At 39.6% G+C, this 16173-nt stretch overlaps 1 protein-coding gene across 22 annotated transcripts in view; it reads left to right on the forward strand.

Annotated features, from left to right (window-relative positions):
• SYNE1 (spectrin repeat containing nuclear envelope protein 1) overlaps positions 1-16173 on the forward strand; it is a 523271-nt gene that overhangs the window by 328316 nt on the left and 178782 nt on the right. For all 22 annotated transcript variants that reach the window (XM_021936839.2, XM_031667714.1, XM_021936840.2 and 19 more), the window contains 6 exons: positions 576-758; positions 1822-1959; positions 7466-7651; positions 7830-7952; positions 8330-8512; positions 9715-9858. In XM_021936839.2, the coding sequence (XP_021792531.2) occupies positions 576-758; positions 1822-1959; positions 7466-7651; positions 7830-7952; positions 8330-8512; positions 9715-9858 (957 nt within the window). The remainder of the gene's footprint in view (positions 1-575; positions 759-1821; positions 1960-7465; positions 7652-7829; positions 7953-8329; positions 8513-9714; positions 9859-16173) is intronic.

Genomic DNA, 16173 nt, shown 5'->3' on the forward strand with positions numbered 1-16173 from the left:
GCTATTGAATGAATTAAATAGTTTTTGGAGTCAGTTTTACTTGGGGATACAGGATAAAAACCTTTTAGGAACCTTTATTAAAGCCAAATAGTAACAGCAGGCGGTAAAGAAATGTTATAACTGAATCTACACAGATCCTCTTCCATAACTTATCATTATAATTGAACAGTGTTAATAAATATACATGCACGAGTGTGTAAGAAAGAAGACTGTCAAAGGACTAAGTGATGATTTAGGAATGCAAGTATATAAATTCCAAAGTGAATTGTGTCCTTGGTAGCTAAATCTGTGTTCTTCCTCTGTTGATGAGTTCAGGGACTGTAATCCTTTTTGGGTGGGGCAGAAGGAAAATGTTAGCCTTCTCACTCAGCCTCATAGGAAACAAACACCAGGATTACAACACATCCTGCTCTGCCTTTCCAACCGAAGAAACAAAAATGACCTGATCATAGTAGAATTATAGTAAAGTTATTCATTATAATATTTGGCTTTGACAAGAATCAGTCTGATCTTGGAAAACCTGAAGAAATTTATTTTCTATTCTCTAATGTTCTTTCATTTTGATGACCATCAAGGTGCTGGGAGAGGAATTAGATGGTTGTAATTCAAAGTTAATGGAATTAGATGCAGCAGTACAGAAATTCTCAGAACAGAATGGCCAACTGGGTAAGCCACTGGCCAAGAAGATAGGAAAACTGACTGAACTTCACCAGCAGACCATTAGACAAGCTGAGAATCGGCTCTCCAAACTCAATCAGGTATGTGTTCCGGACCAGAAATCCAAATCCTCTAAGGCAGAAACTTCCATGTTCTGCTTTTCTCTTTTGAAAATAAATAAACATAAATAAAAAGATAAAATGGACAATGAGAGAGTAGTTTAGGTATAGCTTATTTCATGCTACACTTGTGTTCCTAAGACTTAGGTGTAAACCAGCACTTATTTTATATCCAGTCGTATGATAAAGTCACTGACAAAGGTGGTCCTATAAACGGACTTTGGAGTGAATATTTTGTAAAATGGAGAAGTATGTTGTGAAATGAATATTCACCCGTTAACATGTTTTATGAAATCAGTTTGGGGTTAATTCAAGTACCTTTAAGTAAACTACATATATATTAGCTTACATTGACTTAATAGGTTCAGATTGCACATCTGTAATAATTGTTGCATATAGACTAGACTTTTGAAACCGATTAATATAATCAGTGACAAGTTAAAACTAGGAGTTGGCAACCCATTGATTATAGTATTGAAACTTTGGCTGCTGTAATCCCCACTTGCCACCTCCTTACCCAGGGGAGGGTGAAGGAAGGGATAGAGGAAGGCCTGGCATGGTGGCTCATACCTGCAATCCCAGTACTTTGGGAGGCTGAGGCGGAAGGATCACTTGAGCCTAGGAGTTTGAGACCAGCCTGGGCAACATGGTGAAACCTACAAAAGATGCAAAACATTAACTGGGCATGTGGACATGTGCTTGTGGTCCAGCTACTTGGGAGGCTGAGCCTGTAAGATTGAGGCTGCAATTAGCCATGATCCTGCTACTGCACTCCAGTCTGGGTGAGAGTAAGACCCTGGTGAAAAAAAGAAAGAAAGAAAAAGAGGAATAATTCAATCATATTAAGAATTTGAGCTTTATCCCAAGGTCACTGAGAAGCCTTTGACAGATTTTCAACAGGGAAACGATTTTTTGATACCACTGAATATCATAGATATTATAACTATCAACCCCTGAGATTGTTGTGTCCAAAAAGACAGAAGACTGATTTATAGCTCAAGAAACTGAGTTTACATTTGTTATCTTAATGTTATTGGTTTTTCAGGCAGCATCACATTTAGAAGAATACAATGAAATGCTTGAATTAATTTTGAAGTGGATTGAGAAAGCTAAAGTCTTGGCTCATGGAACTATTGCATGGAATTCTGCAAGCCAGCTTCGGGAACAATATATTTTGCATCAGGTAATCTTAGGAAAAATAATTTTTAAAAAGTAACCAAGGGCAATTTGATTTAACCGGGCAGACTGATACAACACTTAGAGGGCCGTGATGTAAAATTACTGGAGCTATCAGATAAAAAGAATGCTAAGGTACCCCTGAGTTGTTCAGTAGTTGGACAGAAAGGAGCTTCTCATGAAATTTCATGAAATTGAATAAATAAATATCCTTGATCTTCCCTAAACCTACCTTACACCAAGACGCAAACCAATCAGCCTTGTAGAACTCATTTTCTGTAGCTTCTTTGAAATAATTATTTGCAGGGATCTGGTGGGAAATTCTTTTCCGTGAAGAGATGCAATGAAGTGTGGAAAGATTCTAGATCCACACTCAGACTGGCGGGAGAATCAAACTCCGCCCTGCAGGGTTGTGTGATTTGGAGCAGAATGCTTTGCCTCTCTGAATTCTGTCTTCTCATCATTTGTATGAAGATGTAAATAATATTCGTATTTCAGACTTATCATGAGATCAAATGGTTTAAGGTACATACGTGCAAACATCTACCTGGCACATACATCTGCCTCTTTCCTTAGCCCTCACCCAGGCCTGTCATCTGGCCTTCCACAGGAGGTCGGGCAGCCCAGAGCAAGCCATGAGTCCACATCCACATGCTGGCTATGTTACTTCATTTCCTCTGAAGTTACATGAGAAAAATGTTCCTTTTCTCTCAGTCACGTCATCCAGGAAATTATTTCATCCTTTTGTAACTTAAGCTTAAATTAGACCCAGATAGCTAATAGGCTAGTTATCTTATAATAAAATATAGGGTGACTTCTATTGGAGTTACATGGGTATCCTTGAGTATTCTAGATTTTTCTCTCTTATATTATTTATGTATCCTTGTGGCCTTTAAATGAATCCCCGTATCCGTTCTTGCTTACAGGGTTCTAGATAAAAGCTCATTTTTCCCTTTTTGGAATCCTTTAACAGCTCCTAATTTTTCCCTATATTCACAGTCTTTCTTCTCTGATCAATCTTGAGTATTCTTCCCACAGTATCTTTAACTCCAATCTTTTGCTTTAAGATATGTTTAGATATGAACAGACAGGACTTAAGTTACCACTGATTTGAAAACAATGAAAAAAGCCAACATCCTTAGAAGTCTAGAAATGCAAATTTCAGCAAAAAAAGAGAGGAAGAAAGACAAAGTTAACTGTCAAGTTCATAACTGTTTCTTTCAAGTTCATATTTATGGAAGTGAGCTCTCAAACATTGCTGGTATCCTGGTAAAATCTCTCTGAAAAATAATTGGCAAAATATATGATGATTGTCAAAAATGTTACTACTCTGGGTCAGGCATGGTGGCTCACACCTGTAATCCCAGCACTTTGGGAGGCTGAGATGGGTGGATCACAAGGTCAGGAGTTCAAGACCAGCCTGGTCAATATGGTGAAACCCCATCTCCACTAAAAATACAAAAATTAGCTGGGCGTGGTGGCGGGCGCCTGTAGTCCCAGCTACTCAGGAACCTGAGGCAGGAGAATGGTGTGAACCCAAGAGGTGGAGGTTGCAGTGAGCCGAGATCACGCCACTGCACTCCAGCCTGGGTAACAGAGTGAGACTCCATCTCAAAAAAAAAAAAAAAAAAGAAAGTGTTGCTACTCTGACCTGTTGGCTCCTTTTGAACTCCTTTTTATGGCTATAATCCAAGTATAGAAAATACTTTCCACAGTATTAATAACTGTATTGAAATTTTAAAGAAAACTTAAATCTGAAATAACCTTTTTCTGAGTAAATATTTGCGTATAATAAAATATAATGAAGTATTTAAGGTAATCATGACTTTTTTTTTTTTTTTTTTTTTTTGAGACAGTGTTTCGTTCTGTTGCCCAGGCTGTAGCTCAGTGGCGTGATCTCGGCTCACTGCAACCTCCACCTCCTGGGTTCAAGCGAATCTTGTCCCTCAGCCTCCTGAGTAGCTGGAACCACAGGCATGCACCACCACGCCTGGCTAATTGTTGCATTTTTAGTAGAGATGGGGTTTCACCTTGCTGGCCAGACTGGTCTCAAACTCCTGGCCTGAAGTGAGCCCCAACGCCTTGGCATCCCCAAATTCTGGAAATACAGGCGTTTGTTTATTTATTCAACAAACATAGAGTCCTTTCCCAAACTAGGCCTTGGGTAGGCATTTAGTGTACAAAGAATATTTCCTGTCCCGACCCCAGGGAGTTGATTATTTAGGGGAGGGGACAGATAGAAGAAAACAGTACAATATAGTGTGATTAGTGCGGAGACAGAGGGCCCAGGTGCTGAAGGAGCCCACAGGAGGGTCCTCAACCCAACCACCCACCAGGAGTCTAAGAGGAAAGCGCAGAAAGGCTTCTCAGGAAAAGGTGATGCTGGGCTGAGTCCTGAAAAACATGACAGCCTACTTGTGGAATGTGTTTAGATAAAAATGCATGCTGAAATCCTAGCAGTAAACGTGAGGAGTGTTTTTTGGTGCTGGTACAAGGGATAAGAGATAAGAATAGAGAGATAAGAAAAAGATCCTAAAAGTCTGTTGGGAATTTGAACCTTATCCTAAAGTCACTCTGAAGCCTCTGAAACGATATTCTGCCTGCAAAGGACAAGTTCAGACTTGTATTTTCAGAAAGCAAATTTAGCAGCCTTTGGAAAACACATTGAGGAAGGTAAGACAATATAAAAGATGGTTTCAGTATTTCAGTAGATGACAAGGCCTCTCTTTGGAGATTAGGAGGAGAAGACAAAGTCAAGAGATACTAAGCAGCTAGAATTCTCCAATTTGGAGACTTGAATTGGGTGAAAGAGAGGGAGGAGTCAAGGATGATTCCCAGGTTTCTATGACTTGAGCAGTAGGGTGGGTTGACTGCATCATGGGGCACAGTGAAAGAGACACCAGGTCCTGAGATGATCTGGTTCAGAAGCTGAAGAGAGAACGCAGACTGTAGACTCTATTTTGGTGAGTTCTTGCGTGCACCCTTTAGGAAGTAAAGCAGCCTGTGTTTATTTAAAAAGAATGCACTGTGAGAAAAGCCATTGTGTTTTTTGGGAGGCCGAGGGGGGTGGATCACTTGAGGTCAACAGTTTGAGACCAGCCTGGCCAACATAGTGAAACCCCATTCTCTACTAAAAATACAAAAATTAGCTGGGCGTGCTGGGGAGCGCCTGTAATTCCAGCTGCTCGGGAGGCTGAGGCAGGAGAATCGCTTGAATCTAGGAGGCAGAGGTTGCAGTGAGCCTAGATCGCGACATTGCACTCCAGTCTGGGCGACAGAGCAAGACTCCATTTCAAAAAAAAAGAAAGAAAAGAAAATCTATTGTGTTTTTCCTAATGTCAGAGATGTGAGAACCAGAGTGACTTTACAGGGGCCTGAATAGAGGCTGGGTAAATGAGGATGAGGTCAATGAGAATGGGTAGCATTCCCAGGTCAGGCATTCTTAGTCACAGAATAATTATGGTTTAAGAGACAGGTTGATAATGTTTACCAAAGAGAACCAGGACTTAATAGATCTGGGAAATCTTTTGTCGCAGGCCGTTGTAGAGCACATCTCTGCCGATTTTTCGCTTTGTTGTCTTATGTGTAAGCAGACATCACACCTAAGGTGGATGCATTCCTTTTTCTGCTTTTGGGAACACCCTGCTTTGTCAGTGGAGTAGCCGTTCTTTCATCCCTTTACTTTCTTAATAAACTCGCTTTCATTTCACTCTGGATTTGCCCCAAATTCTTTCTTGCACAAGATTCAATAACTCTCTTTTGGGGTCTGGATTGGGACGTTTTTCCGGTAACGCTAATGTCAGGTGAAAAAGAAAGATGGAAAACTATAGTTATGTTAGGACCTCAATTATTAATACCTAAAAATATGCCCAAATGTATCAGCAGTTAACTCTTAAAGTTATTTCTGGGTTATAAGATGATGAGATATTTTTTCTTCTTCTTTATATTTTCAATATTTTCCAAGTCATATATTTTCTATTTAATATATTTATATATTAAATATATATTTAAATCATTTATTAATAAATATACTTAAATTATACATTTATATTAAATATATATTTAAGAGATTATATATATCTCTCTCCTTACTATATATATTTATCTGTAAAAATAAATATATCTTATATAGGGGCTGGGGGTGGTGGCTCACACCGGTAATCCCAGCACTTTGGGAGGCCGAGGCTGGCAGATCACAAGGTCAGGAGTTCGAGACGAGCCTGACTAACGTGGAGAAACCCCACCTGTACTAAAAATACAAAATTAGCTGGGCGTGGTGGCGCATGCCTGTAATCCCAGCTACTCAGGAAGCTGAGGCAGGAGAATCGCTCGAACCCAGGAGGTGGAGGTTGCAGTGAGCCAAGATCGTGCCATTGCACTCCAGCCTGGGCAACAAGTGCGAAACTCCGTCTCCAAAAAAAAATAAATAAATATATCATGTATAAATATATATCTTATTTATATATCCTATACAGATAAATATTTATCTGTTAAATATATATCTTATTATATATCTTAGATATATATTGATCTGTTAAATATATATATTTATAAACATTTATTGTGAGAAAAGAAAGTACTTCATTAAAAAAATACAATCTATTGCCTAAGAATAATATCCTATTCTTCCTATTCTTCATTTCTCCTCTTTACACATTACACACCCCACTAACTGCACATTCTAGGTTCACCCACCTCTGTACCTAGGCAGATGCTTTTCTCTCTGTGTGAAATGTCTTTCCTCTTCCCCCTCATCTGTCAGATTGCAAACATCCTTCTGACTGGGCTCAGATGTGACTCTTACCGGAGACCTTCTCCCAATCTTCCCCAAGTCGCAGTCATGTCTTCACACTGGCTTCTGTTTCATTCTACTTTTCAGGAAATGTACATTGTATGGTTACTTATCCATTGTATTTCTGCTAGACCCAGTAGATGATACCATTCTGAATGATCAGGGCTGTTTTTTCTTCTCTTGATATTTATTGCATGTATCTTCTACCCCTTTGTCTCACTTAAAGCAAGTGAGCCAAGGTTTTTGCTTGTAATGCTCTTGTTCTTACTTTCATTTCTTAGATAAATATGAACTTCAGTCTTAGCTATAGAATGTGAGAGCTGAAAAGTAATTCTTTAGTTTAAACATGAGAAAAGGTAGACCCAGAGACATGAATAAGACACCGAGTATGTTGGAGCTTTTCACTGCTGGAATTCCTGTGTTCTGGCCCTCACGAGGGTGCAGCTTGGGTTTGACAGAGCAGGAGCCCCATGGTCCCACGCGTAGTATGACATGTGACCTCTGCACATTGTTTACAGTTCCTGAACTGTGATTTCTTTTTCTGTGAAATAGTTACAATAGTAGATGGCTACCAACTAGAAAGTGGTCACAGGGGGGTCGAAGGTTAAACACAATAACGGACACACAGAACTTACACAGGGCACTTTATGCCGTGTCATAGTGAATATCTGTACCCCTCTCCCTACGTGTCAGTGTCATTAATGTTGACAATTCGCCCTAGACCCTGCTGGAAGAATCCAAAGAAATCCACAGTGACCTGGAAGTAATGACTGAGAAATTACAGTACCTCACTAGCGTGTACTGTACAGAAAAAATGTCCCAGCAAGTGGCAGAACTGGGACGGGAGACTGAGGAGTTGCAACAGATGATCAAAATTCGTTTGCAGAACCTCCAAGATGCAGCTAAGGTAAAAAAAAAAAAAAAAAAAGAAAAAGAAAAAAAATAAACAGAAAAAAAAGTCTGTCATTAAAAGAAATGCCACTGTGGAAACAGTGCTCACCTGTGATGTGGTTTCTTGGCTGTGATGTTATTCTTCACCTATGACTTTGGACTTCAAGTACAATCTATTGATATTTACTCCCTAGGATATGAAAAAATTTGAAGCAGAGTTGAAAAAGTTACAAACTGCCTTGGAGCAAGCCCAGGCAACCCTGACTTCTCCAGAAGTTGGACGTCTCAGTCTCAAGGAGCAGCTCTCTCATCGGCAGGTAAGCTGAACTAACTTGGAGGAAATAGGGACAGGGACCTATACTTTTAAAAGAGGATAGCAAGGAAAAATGCCTCCTAAACTCAACACTGTTTTTTTTTTTTTTAATTTATTTTTAAATAGAGACAGGGTTGCCCTAGGTTGGCGAGGCTGGTCTCGAATTCCTGAGCTCATGTGATCCACCCACCTCAGCCTCTCAAAGTGCTGGGGTTACAGACGTGAACCACTGTGCCCAGCCCCTAAACTCAACACTGTTTTAAAAATGTTTTTGCAAAATGTTTATAACTTACAACATAACTATAATTTAGTAAGTGCCTCTTGCTTATGAAATAAATGATTTAAATATTAAATTTTTGAACTATGAAATCGCATTTTCAGCATCTGTTGTCTGAGATGGAGTCACTGAAGCCGAAGGTGCAAGCAGTGCAGCTCTGCCAGAGTGCCCTCCGGATCCCCGAGGATGTGGTCGCCAGCTTACCTCTCTGTCATGCTGCTCTGCGGCTACAGGAAGAGGCCAGCCGGCTGCAGCACACCGCCATCCAGCAGTGCAACATCATGCAGGCAGGTGAACGGTGCCCACGCCAGCAGAGCAATTGCTGATGAATCATGGGCTTCTTTTCTTAGCATTGTGTGGGCTCAGCCATCAAAACACATCCAGGGTGTTGAATCTGACAGGCTGTTGTGGTTTTATAAAATAAGGAGATTAAAATGCTGTCATTTGGATCACCCACAAAAGCCTGGGGAATGCTATATAAAAAATATCCTTGGTGAAAATTATCTTTTAGTGATATTTTTAAATAAAGAACTTGTAAAGATTTATTTCTATGCAATGAAATGTTTTCATCTCTTATTATTCACCTGAGAATCATCTACAAACTGATAATACAGGTTTACTGTTATCTTGTGTTACAGAGTTTTTTCATATTTCAGCTTATCGAGGCATTAAATCCATTTTCTTTTGAGTGCCTAAAGAAAATGCCCTCAAGTATAATTCTTAGTCTCTTCACCTAGTAAGAGAAAAATCATTTACCAGGAAGAAATGACACTATTTACCTTATGTTTCCCTTCAACTAATAATTCTCGCTTTATCCAAAAATTGTATCAATAGCATCTCATTAAAATAACTAGTGGCTCATTTGGTCAACTATCCTTTTCCCCTGTTATCTTGTAATTTGTTGGACAGAAAATTCCTGAGGGTAAAAATCATGCATAATTCATATGTATGTATACTTTTGTTTGGTAGCGATGGGGGTGTCATCATGTTGCCCAGGCTGTATTGAACTCCTGGGCTCACATGATCCACCCACCTTGGCCTCCGAAAGCGCTGAGATTACAGGCTTGAGCCGCTGCGCCCAGCCCATAATTCGTATTTTTATTCCCTACCGTAGCACTTAGTTAAGTGTCTTACTTATATGTTCAGTATTTGTTAGATGGAAAAATGAAATAATGTTTCCCACACTGCTTCACCCTTTCTGACTATCATATTCCATCTTCAGGATGATATCGATAGGGAAAAGAGAGAGAAAGAATCCTAACCACTTAACTATTTTGATTCCGTCAATAATTTTGCTACAATATTTTAGAGAGAAAGCTCTGAAATATCTAAGTAAAGTGAAGAATTCAAACCATTAGGAATCTTACCCATCATTTCTTTATTCCCTACCCATACAGGTAAAAAAAGGAGTTAAACTACAGAATCACTTACCTAGTTATTGATGGAGAAAAAAAAAAACTGTCTATCTTTCTATGTTGTTTTTTCAAAGGAGGCTGTGGTGCAGTATGAACAATATGAGCAAGAAATGAAACATCTCCAGCAACTGATAGAAGGAGCCCACAGAGAGATTGAGGATAAACCTGTTGCCACCAGTAACATACAGGAGCTGCAGGCTCAGATTTCTCGGCATGAGGTGAGAGAGAAATGTAGGCAAAATACCGAGGGCAGGAAACTGGATAGATTAGCGTTTACGTTTGGTTTCTAGTGAATGGAAGGGAACAGTTTCCCCTGTCCTGCACTTAATGCGTTCAGCTCTTGGGAGGCCTCTTTGACTATCTAAGCGTTGTGAGTGCCGTTTTTGCTGATTCAGTAACACGTGCCTTCCCCTTGATTCCACCTCTCTACACGTTGTTCACATTGTATGGGACTCACGGATTGTCATCTCCTTCACCCAGAATTCTCACAGTTAATACACTAAAACACAGTCCCATACCCTGTTTTTAATGCCTGCAAAAACAGCAATGCTCAAAGCTTTGCTGCATTGATCGCTCTCTTGGTGGCTCACGCCTGTAATCCCAGCACTTTGGGAGGTCAAGATGGGCAGATCACGAGGTCAGGAGATGGAGACCATCCTGGACACCATGGTGAAACCTCGTCTTTACTAAAAATACAAAAATTAGCTGGGTGTGGTGGCACGCGCCTGTAATCCCAGCTACTTGGGAGGTTGAGGCAGGAGAATCACTTGAACCCAGAAGCCGAGATCGCGCCACTGCACTCTAACCTGGCGACAGAGCGAGACTCCGTCTCAAACAAACAAACAAACAAACAAACAAAAACTTAACATTTTAAACATTTTCTTCTTTGAAATATTACTCATTTCAGTTCCTCTTCCCAAAATCAGAGGATGATCCAGGTTGTTTACTTTGCTAGTTTTCAGATTGGGCCAGCTAACATGTGCCTCTTTTTCAAATGTTCTTCTTTCTTTGTTCCTTTGGCATCATTATTACCTTAGGACTTGGCCACTCCTTGTGCTGTCCTGTCCCAGAGATCATGGTCCTTGAGTGACTGAGCTTAGCAGGGAATTTCCTTTCCTGAACTGTCAATTCCATATAGGTCAAGTTCACTCCTTCCCTTGGGGGCTGGTTCATAGCACTGTGAATTTTGGTAAATAACTGGGAGGAGGGTGTCTTATTTTTTCTGTACCGAGGATAGAGTATATGGAGTATATCCTTCCGTATGCTCTATTTTAACTTTGTCATGAGAACAAGGAACAATTTTTCCAAACCACTTACGTTGAGATTCTCAAAAGATTCAAAGCATTGCTTTATTAAGATGAAAAATCTCACCCCCTTCTCCAAATGCAATTAATTCTTTAATTTCTTGACATATATAAACATTAATAATTTTCATTTATATATGATTTACAAAATCATTTAAGTATGCCATCTACATTTACTCCTACAACTATAGACATCATCTATGTGAGTGATTTTTCTTATGCAATGGCTAAATGAAAATGTAATGTAGATTTTTGAAACCACTGTTTATGTTGGTCTGTACATTAGACTATATATTATGTATTTATTTTGAAACTATTTTTAATCCCATCTAGGAAGATCCAAAATTTTGTTGTAACAACTCTTCTATCATGGTACAGATATTTTTAAAATAGTTTCTGGAGTAATAATTATTATTACTACTAAACATTTTTGTTGTATGGTTTTTCCTCCCCAAGAAACTTGTGCTTTTTTTTTTTTTTTTTTTGAGACAGAGTCTTGCTGTATCACCCAAGCTAGAGCGCAGTGGCAAGACCATGGCTCACAGTGGGATCATAGCTCATTGCAGCCTCTACCTCCTGGGCTCCGGCAGTCCTCCCACCTCAGCCTCCAAGTATTTGGGACTACGAGCACATACCACTACCTCAGGCTAGTTTTTGCATTTTTTTGTAGGGTAGAGACAGGGTTTCACCATGTTACCCAGGCTGATCTCAAACTCCTGGCCTCAAGTGATATGCCTGCCTCAGCCTCCTCACGTGCTGGGATAAAAGATGTGAGCCACCATGCCCGGCCAGCTTTATGTTTTTTAAAGTAACTTACAAAATTTTACATCACTTTTTTATATCAACCCTATGAGGTAAGAATTTATATATATACACACACACATATATATATTATTTTATTTTTATTTTTTATTTATTTATATTTTTATTTATATTTATTTTTTTTTAGATGGAGTCTTGTTCTCTGTTGCCCAAGCTGAAGTACAGTGGCACAATCTTGGCTCACTGCAACCTTCACCTCCTGGGTTCAAGTGATTCTCCTGCCTCGGCCTCCCGCGTAGTCGGGATTACAGGTGCACACCACGATGCCCTGATAATTTTTGTATTTTTAATAGAGACAGGGTTTGACCATGCTGGCCAGGTTGGTATCGAACTCCTGATCTCAAGTGATCCACCCACCTTGGTCTCCCAAAGTGTTGGGATTACAGGCGTGCGCCACCACGCCCGGCCGACATAAGGATTTTTTTAAAAATCATCTTTATTTTACTGACAAAAAAACTGAACTTAGAAAAAAGTGACTTCCTGAGCTCCCAAATCTAGTAACTGATTGAAATTAGACTCGATCTCAGTATCTTTGTCTCCAAATTCTGTGATTTTTCTTCCACTGTAATAGAAACTATCTGGGCTACTTAATGAAACAAAAGAGAATAATGAAGTCCCTGGAAAATAAATGAGTCCCCCAAGGTCACAGAGTGAACTCAGCTCAGCCAGCAGTGGACTAGGTCTTCCCAGCTCTTGGTCCAGTGAGCTGTTTATTTTGTCGCATTTTCTTCCACAGTTCTGAACATCCATGTTACGTTTGTTAGTTTTAAACCAACTGTGGCTTAGAACACATTTTCATGTAAAAAATGATGCAGTCCTGTGTGAGCTTCATTGTATGTATAAAACAAACACAGGAAGGAAAGTGCCGAGTGGAGAAAGCTTAACCGATGATAACATACAAATTGGGAAGAGGGTTTCTTCCTGTATTTTCTATCTTGTTTTAATTGAATTTCAATCTTATGGTGAATCTAGTTTTCTTACAAATAACTTTAAAAATAACTGATCATTTATTTATGGCTAAAGAATTCATACTTTTAAAAATAATTTTTCGGCCGGGTATGGTGGTTCACACCTGTAATCCCAGTACTTTTTGGAGGCCAAGGCAGGTGGATCACAAGGTCAGGAGTTCGAGCCCAGCCTGGCCAATATGGTGAAACCCTGTCTCTACTAAAAATACAAAAATTAGCCTGATGTGGTGACGGGTGTCTGTAGTCCCACCTACTCAGGAGACTGAGGCAGGAGAATCGCTTGAACCCGGGAGGTGGAGGTTGCAGTGAGCCGAGACTGTGCCACTGCCCTGCAGCCTGGGCAACAGAGCAAGACTCTGTCTCAAAATAATAATAATAATAATAATACTTTTGCAAAGGTTGCATTTAATTTGAAAAAAATCATCCTGCCACTTTTAAATCATAGGAGAGGATACTCAGACCTCTTTTCTTTCCACCTGATGCGGAAAGTCTACTCCTGAAAATCAGAGACTGGCCACAAAAGGCTGCTTGTCTTTTAGTGGCCACTCTACCTGAAATGCCTACCTTTATAAACATTTTCAGAAATTTTATAAAGAGAATGGGTAACATGAAACCAAGTGTTCCATTTTATTTTAGTGGATTTGACCACAGCTTGAATAACCAACCCTCGAAGGTAATGAGATTACGAGAGGTTTATACTTACAGAAGTAAGTCGTAGAGTACTATTTCTCAGTGCAAGTCATGTGCATTGGAGTCACATGGGCTAATTATGAAATGCAGACTCTCATACACCTAGTCAATCAAAACCTCTGGAAGTGGTGACCAGAGGTGCATTTTTTAAAGAAACAATCCAAATGAGTTTTGTATACAATAAGATTGAGAATTGCAGCTTAAGAAATGGTCGCTTGCTGTCAGTGTGGGCACATCTTTGCAGGATACTGCAGTAGGGAGCTGTGCCCAGCCATGTGATTACAAAGGGTGGAAGGCCTAAAACTAACTCTGTCTATTTCATAAAGATTCCTTAAGTTGCCAGGTGCAGTGGCTCATGCCTGTAATCCCAGCACTTTGGGAGGCCAAGGCAGGCAAATCACTTGAGATCAGGAGTTCAAGACCAGCTTGGCCAACATGGTAAAACCCCATCTCTAATAAAAATACAAAAATTAGCTAGGCATGGTGGCGCAGGCCTATAATTCCAGCTACTCGGGAGGCTGAGGCAAGAGAATGACTTGAACCCAGGAACTGGAGGTTGCAGTAAGCCGAGATTACGCCACTGCACTCCAGCCTGGGTGACAGAGCAAGACTCCATCTCAAAAATAAAATACAATAAAATAATAAAAAAGATTCCTCAAATTTTTGTACAATGGCAAACCATTGTATGAAAGCTTGGTGACTTGAAATTCAAGGAGTCCAATAATCTGCTAGATCTGTCTTCTATTATTAACTAGTTACAGTAAATGGCATTTATTGAGTACCCACGTGCTAGCCACTAGACGAGATATAGTAAGTAGCTATTCAATCACTGCTTTTAAAAATCCTATTAGGTTTAATTAACTACATCCCCAGAGGTAAAGAAGCAATGATTTCTACTTTTTAAGTCCTTGTTTAAAAAATTCCTGGCTGGGCGTGGTGGCTCATGCCTGTAATCCCAGCACTTTGGGAGGCTGAGGTGGGCAGATCACGAGGTCCGGAGATCAAGACCAACCTGGCTGACACAGTGAAACCCCGTCCCTACTAAAAAATACAAAGAAAAAAATTAGCTGGGTGTGGTGGTGGGCACCTGTAGTCCCAGCTACTCGGGAGGCTGAGGCAGGAGAATGGTGTGAACCCCGGAGGCAGAGCTTGCAGTGAGCCGAGATAGCACCACTGCACTCCAGGCTGGGCAAAAGAGCGAGACTCTGTCAAAAAAAAAAAAAATTCCTATACTATTATGAGTCAAGAAGACTGCTTGCTGGCTGATTTCTGCTGGACTGTTTTTCCCTCCTCTCAGCTTCGGTTGGGTGGGAAGAAACAAACAAAACAACAATAATAACAAAATGCGTGTGTGTGTGTGTGTGTGCGCGCATGTGCACGCATGTGTTTTGCATGCAGTCAGCCCTCCATATCCATAGGTTCGCATCCATGAATTCAACCAAGCATGGATGGAAAATGTTTGAGGAGAGAAAAGGATGGTTGCATCTGTACATGTTGATCTTCTTTTCTTGTCATTATTCCCTAAATGGCACAGTATAACAACTATTTATAATACATAGCATCTACATTGTGTTAGGTGTTATTAGTAATCTAGAGATGATTTAAAGTATTTGGGAAGATGTGCATATGCAAATACTATACCATTTTACGTCAGAAACTTGAATATCTGTGAATTTTGGTATCTAATAGGGTTCCTAGAACCAATGCCCCTCAGTTACTGAGGGATGACTCTGTGTACATATGTGTGTGTACATGTGTATATGTGTGTGTATATATATGAATGTATGTGTATCTATGTACACAATTATTTTAAAGACATGATTTAATATTTTTGTCACAAAATGTTGTCTTTTTTTTTTGAGACAGAGTCTCACTCTGTTGCCCAGGCTGGAGTACAGTGACACAATCTTGGCTCACTGCAACCTCCATCTCCCGGATTCAAGCGATTTCCGGCTAATTTTTGTATTTTTAGTAGAGACAGGGTTTCACCATGTTGGCCAGGCTGGTCTTGAACTCCTGGCCTCAAGTGATCCCCTCGCCTCAGCCTCACAAAGTGGCATGAGCCACGGCACCTGGCCCACAAAATGTGTTCTGTGCGTACAATAAATGACAGTCTCTCAAACAAAGAAGCCAAATAAAAAAAAAAATTAAAAAGAATAATAGTTTTGTACTTTTAGGAATCATGTTTTGAAATATGTATTTTCATTTTTTAAAGATGCAGTAAAGTATAATTTTAATATTTGATACTTAAAATATTTAAGCAAGAAAGTAAAACTTTAATATTTTAGAATTACCATACTCCTAAAATGAATCTATAGTTACCTTTTTAAGGGCTATGTGCTATCCAGAATATATTTCCAATAAGCTCTTAATAAAATATTTAAAACTTCTATCTCTCATAATAAATTTTTTTCATTCTTGTCTGCTCAAAAACAAAAAAACAATTATTTTTTCAAAAGCAAATGAAATTAAAAGCCATTAAATCCGAATTGCACTTCAAGCCTAAAGTTCTAGTTAAAGCCTCAGCATCATGATGAAATGCGCAAGAGAAAATTTGATGAATATGCTAAATTTTATTTGGGGGTCAATCTGCATTAAAAATTAGGCTTTCCATATGCAATATCTAGCTTACCTAAAAAAAATTCCTAGGGACATAGGAACAGATAGGCTATTGACTATGTGACCCTACGTAAAATAAATGATTGTCAACTCTGTTGAATGTACTCAGTAGGGTAAGAGCTGAGCCTTG

Source organism: Papio anubis, chromosome 6, assembly GCF_008728515.1.
Source record: "Papio anubis isolate 15944 chromosome 6, Panubis1.0, whole genome shotgun sequence".
Classification (NCBI taxonomy): domain Eukaryota; kingdom Metazoa; phylum Chordata; class Mammalia; order Primates; family Cercopithecidae; genus Papio; species Papio anubis.